The following is a 7,510-nucleotide window of genomic DNA, read 5'->3' as shown; positions in this document are numbered from 1 at the left end:
ACAGATCATGAATATGACGGACTAAATAGCAGATATAATAGTCCTTTAGGCTATCTGCTGCTGATAAAACACAAATCTAAACTACAGCAAGAAGCCCAGTAAGTGAACATCACTGGATTCAGGGTATCTGTCTCTACATTATGTTGATCTCAGATTAGGTGAGAAAACCTGGTGACAGATTCCCTTTAAAGTAGAAATTAGCAGCACATCCGCACCACTAGAAGAGAAAAAAAAAGCCTTTGGCACATTTATCTCATTCACTGACTAGTTAGCAAACAGAGTGACTCGAAGAGTCAGGTACAAAACCCATGAGTGAATGCACCGTTAGCCTTGTAAGAGCTGTATATTTTAGATCTCATGTTTAAAGCATTTTTTTTTTTTTTTTTTTTTTTAATTCAGCAACACAATATATAGGAGTTCTGAAATAAGCGTGCTATACACAACAGGAAAAAAGAAAACCTCACACCCAAGAAAAACAACAAAAACCATCAGGCCCAGTACCACAACACTAAATAGGCATGGATTCCTGTACAGAACCCCATTGTGTAAACTTCATTTCTCCAGAATTAAATAAGACTGGTCACACCATCGTACACAAAATACTCATTGTAACATACATCAGAACTGAACTAGTAAACATTCAAGCAGGGTGATACGATGGATGGATTAGACAGTTTTCCCACATAATGCATTAAATAGGCACTTTATGCCCCAGTTCACAGCAAGCACTATGGGATATTGTGAGACAGGGCACCATGAAGGGATACACCATGTACAAGGTGTCTATGTAACACGTGAGGTTCTTTGGGCTCTTGTACTTCTTGACTGTGAGATGGCCTAACTGTTAAAGAAACAAATGCACACAGCATATGCAAAACAGTTCATATTTATTGTGGACTTTCACCACACAGGCTGGGGATGAACGTAAAGTACAGGAAGGCACAGACTGACTTCACCAGACCAAGTATTGAGAAACTGAGGAAGCCAAATTGATTCAAGTTATTCATTTGTGCCTTCAGCAGCCCCAGAGCATCATCCCAGTCTTACATATTTGCATAGCCTCAAGTATTATTCATCAAATATCAGCAATTTTTGCAGCCATTGCCGCACTGATTACATGCCTTTTTAAAGGGAGAGGCAAATAGTGTGTGTCAAGTAAGGGATGCCAACTCAGGTTCCAATCACATTCCTTATATATGAAAAAAAAAAAAAATCCATTGTGGCACGATTGTAAATGCATCAACTGCACATAAAGTCCTCCAGAGATGGCAATTTCTCTAATTCGTAGGCATCAAAGAGATCGCTGATTCCCTCCTCTTCTCCAAGACTAAGCAAATAATCCTCGTGAACAAGAGGAGGCAGCAAGTTCACAAAAGGACTGTCGAGATTCAAGGGTATTTGATCTTCTGTTTGCTGTAGTAGGTTGGTCGGAGAGGTCAAAGGAGAAATGGGTTCCACTTTACAGCTTACGTTTTCTATGTTAGGGGAGAGAAAGTCTGCAGAAAAGTATACATATGGGTTACAAACTTAGGAAATTTTAATCTTGGAAAATACCATTTAGCTGCAGATAGATTAATCTGCAGGTAAATAGCGTTACAATGCTGCTCAGCTGGCTTACTGAAAATGTTGCCATTGGGGAAAAAAATATATATTTTCTCCCAGGAGCCACTGGTTTTCAATTATAGGGGTGTGCACAGAGCACCTCCATTCACCACTCGCTATACTGTGAGTGTCAACTATTAGTACGACCCACCAAAGTCCAAGGATGTGCTTATGGTGACCACTCACAGTATAGGGAGAGGGAATGCCATTTGCCTGCAGGTAAAATAGCATTTAAAGAGATAACAGGTTACTTTTCTACATGGGCGAAGAAAACCTCTATACACTGGGGAAGGAAAAGTGCGTTTTCTCAAATTTAAAGTGAACCTGACAAGTTCGCTTTAAAGTGATAGCCAGTTTGGACAGGAATAATTTGAGTTACCTTTGGAACTTGGCTTCTGAAGATTTCCATTATGATCAGGATTATTTTGTTTGACTGGACTACTGGATTCACTTTCTTCAGGGCATAAGTAAACTTCTATGGCTCCTTGAGTGCTAGATAAGTGTATCTGTAAACTCTGCAAAACACCAAATAAGACAGAAGCTACGACATCATCTCATTTATGCCTTAACATGATCCATGCCATATTTGACTCTAGGAGAAGAGAACTCTAGGACTCCTATAATACGGAACATATACGAGACTACCAAAGCATGCATTGAATTGTCAAACAGTGCAAAGGTCAATTCAGTAATGTAACCACTTAAGGATTGGGCAATTTTTAGTGTTTGCAAAGTAGACAGGCATGCGAGGGCTTATTTTGAAGGACAAGTTGTAGTTTTGAATGAGACCATCTTAGCATAGTATACACTGAACGATCCAATAGAATTAAGGCAAAGAAAATAAAAAGCTGACGAGCTGACATTTTCGTTGATGCAACTTTAGACCACTAAAATCCAGTGGGAAAAAAAAAAAAAAAAAAACAAACACACACACACACACACACACACACACACACACACACACACACACACACACACACACACACACACACACCCACCCCCCAACAACCACCACCACGCAATTCTAGAGTTTCTCATTTTTCTTGTTTATTCAGTTTACCATTTTGGACAATTTCATATTTTCATACTGTGGACTTTCACAAATGCAGCAATAATCTGTGGATCCATCACAAAAGCTGCTGCTGCCAATTGTGTAAAAATATAAATCCGAATAATATCCTTTCCTTCTCTTTCTCAGGTTTCCCTGGTTCCCTAGCCGGTTTACTAGCCTACGATACAAATTTCGGGGCAGAAAGGTTTTGCATTCGTTTGTTATTGTATTATGCGCAAACTGTACAAATTGTGGTTTTACAGTAAAAATCTGATTAAGGGAAAAATCTATACTGCAGGCCAATCTCTTTGCTGAAAAATACTACAGAATGTGACGTGATGATTTGTTAATCTGGGTCGCTTACCTTTTTCTGATTTCCTTTAGAAGGTCTGTGCAAAAAAAGTTTGGAGTTTACATTCTGTACAAACTTTGTAGGAAAAGCTCTAGTATGAATGACTTGGATGTTTTAATTGAAATCCCTGGTGGTTTTTTTTTTTTTTTTCTTCTTTTACACGAGTCTAGTGGTGCGATCCTATTCAAAGATTGACAGTATTCTCTGTATAACTGTGCATGCAGAGAGCTGTCACCGAGCAGAATCGCCCACTAGACTCTCAGGCATAAGAATCCACAAGCCCATGTATCAGTCACTTCAGCTTCTCCATGCCATCCCCAGGCTGGACTGCCCAACAGGTTTCTGATCATCTGTATGGAGTTTAACCACAGTTAAAAATTTAGGCCAAAATGAAGTTTCCTATTTGCAGTTGATCAGTTGTGTTTTTTGGCACCCACTGGGGGATTCATCTATAAAAGAGGAGATTATTGCCTGCTGAGATTCCCCTCTCCACTCCAAAGAATGTTGGTTAGTGAGGAATGGAAAAACATAACATTCATTGTAATCACTGATTAACATTCAATTATGTGCTACTTGTGGGAATTTCATGAAACATGGCAGCCTTCTTCCAGAACCACCACCACACTTGTTCATTGCAGTTCTGCCCCAATAAAAAAAAAAAAAAAAAAAAAAGTCTAAAGTGATAGCTCAGTTTGCCACCATTTTGTGGCAGAAATCTGCTTTTTCTGAGCTGTCATTGACAAATATTCCAAGCCTCAAAGTACATTTCCCATATTGAAAGTGTTTAGGGAGTACTGAAAGGAGAAAGTACGGCTAGGAAACCATTACTTACCTCAACTGGGTCAGGCACTTCAAGTCTAGTCTCCGGAGGAGCTCTCACAACAATAACAGTTTGATCCTTAAGGCCACTAATTTTTCGTATATCCTGATAGGTTACATAAGCCAACGTAAAGAAGGTTAAGGATAAAAACATGAAATGCAGGCGATTGAAGTGTTATGACCCAAATGCTGGCACATACTCATGATTACTACAATTGGCAACTTATGGCTAATCAAGGGCTTTGTTCCCACCAAATAAGTATTTGGGGAGTTTGTGATGTTGCCGATTTTTTAGCTAAATTACTCGCATTGTTAGGCTATGTTCACATGTTTTTTTTTTTTTGCTGCAGCCAAAACCTGATCTCTTAGCAGTTAAAAAGCAGGTTTTGCTGACTTTTTGCTGTTGTTTTTCAGCATCCCATAGCTCAGCTTTGCTTCCACCATATATGAAGCTTGGACTATGCAAGGTGTTAGGCCACCAATGCAAAACATGTGGGAAACCATTTTTTGGGGGAAAAAGGGCAAATTGATCAAATTATTTAGTGGAAAAATAACATGTCTGAAAAAAGTGACTTCTGGACTAATTGCAGAGCATTTTGTAAGGTGGACACTTTACTTTCACACATTGGTCAAGTAATGTTTAGTTTTACATGTTGGACGGCCATTGAATGGCAATTGATGGCAATTTTTTGTGCACCCAGAACTGTAAAAGAAAGTGACATGCTGCAGTTTTAAAAAAAAAATAAAAAAAAATAACAGTGCATGAGATTTCTGAAACTGTAGCTTTTGTTGGTACTGTAAAAAAGCAGCTTTTAATCTGCATAAAAAATGCTATGTGTGAACATAGGCTTATTGTATTTTTTTATTCATGTATTTTTTATTAAGGGAATCGGTCACCTTTTTATGCTTTATCAGCTGCCGGCATTGACATCAGGGGCTTATCTACAGCATTACAGAATGCTGTAGATAAGCCCCCGATGTAACCTGAAAGATAAGAAAAACACGTTAGATTATACTCACCGGAGGGGGCGGTCCCCAGTCCGATGGGTGTCGCGGTTTGGCTCCTCCCATCTTCATACGATGCCATCCTCTTCTTCCCTTCCTGTAGTAGCTCCGATGCACTGCTCTGCCCTGTTGAGGGCAGAGCAGAATACTGCAGTGCGCAGGTGCCAGACCTCTCCTGATGCCTGCGCACTGCAGGACTCTGCTGTGCCCTCAACAGGGCAGAGCAGTGCGCCTGCGCCGCAGCTACTACAGGAAGGGAAGAAGAGGACGGCATCGTATGAGGATGGGAGGAGCCGGACAGCGACACCCATCGGTCCGGACCGCCCCCTCCGGTGAGTATAATCTAACGTGTTTTTCTCATCTTTCAGGTTACATCAGGGGCTTATCTACAGCATTACAGAATGCTGTAGATAAGCCCCTGATGGTGGTGCCGGCAGCTGATAGTGCAAAAAAAAAAAAAAGTGTGACAGATTCCCTTTAATGCATTAGTCTTTTTAGTATGTTACATTTTGAATTAAAAGGCTGTTTTTGATACTTCCTGTTATTTGGCTTTATCAAAACTGATAGTCATGTGTGTATGATTTTTTTTTTCTGCATTGCGACAGTATTTTTCTAACCCCAAAATTTTCTGCGTTAATGCAATTCTATGGCAAAAATCAACACAAAGGCCAGTTTATATTTAAAGTTAAAAAAACGGCATATTTCTATAACTCCAATCCACTTTGTTGGAACTCTAAGCTGATGCATTCTCTGTGGAGCGAACATACGCAATGACTTGTGGGAATATAATGGCACTCCATACTTTGAGCTGCTTGTCAAGCTTGCTATAAGACTATGAAGTGGATGGATGCTACTCTTCATAGGTAACCGTATACAATACAATCGGTTTCAAGTTCTGCTTTTAAGTACATAAAAATGAAAAATACCATGAACAAAAGAACTGTATGCATTAAAGTTGTTTTTTTTTCACTCGATCTTAGTCTTTTACTCATTAGCCACAGGAATAGGGACTTGCATTATGTAAAGGATATCTTTGGTTCTCTGAGTCTTCAGTTAGAAGTTTCAGGTCCAAGGTACAACTTTGTAACAAGTCATCTAGCTTCTTCTCTTCTTGACTGAGCTCTGCAAGCTCATTGGACAAGTCTTGGCAGCGTGCCATGTTACATCCATCATCAGGAAGTGTGCAGCCCCTAGTTTTTTTATATTAATTTTTTTTTTAAATGGAAAGTTTATTAAGAAATTACGGGCATAAGTACACATTATAGTACATAAAGACGATTCCAAAACGTATCGATCGGATAATTCGGTAAATAAGACAAATTGTGTCCACACAACATATGCAGTATAGACATTTTTACATCAACTGCTTACAATGCACCGACAGACGGCTGTGTGCCCACGTTGCATTTTTTAAAAATCTTAAAACACTAACAAAAAGCATCCCATGCAATCCTATGGGATTCTGCATTGCTGTGCAATGCGCTGTGGAATAGCATAGCGGAAAAATCCGCAGTATGTCCATTAATTTTGCGGAATTGCGGCGATTCCGCCACCATAGGATTGCACTGAAAGGCTCACTTGACGCATGTGGCTATACCCACCATGCGTAAAGTGAGTACTTCATGTGCGGATGGTACCCAGGGTCTGGAGGAGAGTCCTCCATGCCCTGGGTACCATATTCCTGTAAAGAATAGAATTAAAAACACAAAAAACAAAGGGATATTCTTACCCTCTGTCAGCCCCCGGAGTCCTCAGCGGCACTGCCGGCTATTTCCGTTCCCAGGCGGGCTTTGCGAGAATGACCTCTGATGACGTAGCGGTCACACGACATCACAAAGGTCATTCTCGCAAAGCACGCCTGGGAACGGAACTTGCCAGCAGCGCCGTTGAGGACCGGGATCGCCGCTGACAAGATCGGGGGCCGCCAGGAGGTGAGTATATCCATATTTTTTATTTTTAAATTATTAACATTCTATCTTCTACTATTGATGCTGCATAGGCTGCATGGTCACACTTGTCAAGCAACTATGCTTGACAAGTGTTACCAACCTGTCAATCACCTTTCCAAGCGATGCTTGAAATCGCTTGGAAAAGCGCTAGCATTCTGCAAGCTAAAAACACTTGTGTTTTGCAGGAAAACGCATGCGAATTCCGCATGCGTTTTACCCACGGCGGGGAATTGCGGAGATGCTGCGAACAATTCCGCAGCATTTCTGCAACGTGGGCAAATAGCCTAAGGCCGGGGTCAGACTAGAGAGGAATACGGCCGAGTGAGGAGCGTTAAAAGCACGCATTACACACGGACAAATGATTCTCCATGGGGCAGCTCCCATCAGCCGTATATTTCTCGTCTGTATTCTACGGTCCGTGCCAATCGCTAGCTGCGATTATCAGCGTACTACGCCAATGGAAGTCTATGGGTGCGCTAAAAATACGCATTACACACTGACCACACATGTGACTTGCGAGAAATACGCACCCAGTGTCCTTTAGAAAAGCCGGCAATTCAGTGCGCTCACATTGACAGGTTTAATAAAGAAACAAAAGTATATATACACACAAAATAAATAATTATAAATATATATTTTAAGGGGTTAATTCGTTGTAAAAAAAAAAAAATGTGGGCTCCCGCATTGACAAATTACTGTGGGAGCCCACACATTTTTTTTACAACGAATTAA

The 7,510-nt window shown here is 40.6% G+C and overlaps 1 protein-coding gene across 1 annotated transcript in view; it reads right to left on the bottom strand.

The window, feature by feature from the left end:
- Positions 1-870: 870 nt before the first annotated feature.
- The window catches only part of E2F3 (E2F transcription factor 3), a 53,208-nt gene continuing 46,568 nt past the window's right edge, over positions 871-7,510 (bottom strand). Inside the window, exons 4-7 of the mRNA XM_073566111.1 lie at positions 5,861-6,019; positions 3,838-3,952; positions 1,982-2,117; positions 871-1,496 (exon numbers count right to left, since the gene is read on the bottom strand). Coding sequence (XP_073422212.1) covers positions 1,240-1,496; positions 1,982-2,117; positions 3,838-3,952; positions 5,861-6,019 — 667 coding nt within the window. The 3' untranslated portion in view covers positions 871-1,239. The remainder of the gene's footprint in view (positions 1,497-1,981; positions 2,118-3,837; positions 3,953-5,860; positions 6,020-7,510) is intronic.

This window comes from Dendrobates tinctorius, unplaced genomic scaffold (genome assembly GCF_039654945.1).
Source record: "Dendrobates tinctorius isolate UK_male_01 unplaced genomic scaffold, ASM3965494v1 ptg000004l, whole genome shotgun sequence".
Lineage (NCBI taxonomy): Eukaryota > Metazoa > Chordata > Amphibia > Anura > Dendrobatidae > Dendrobates > Dendrobates tinctorius.
The sequence above is the reverse complement of the archived record's forward strand: the minus strand, read 5'-3'. Positions and strand labels throughout refer to the sequence as shown.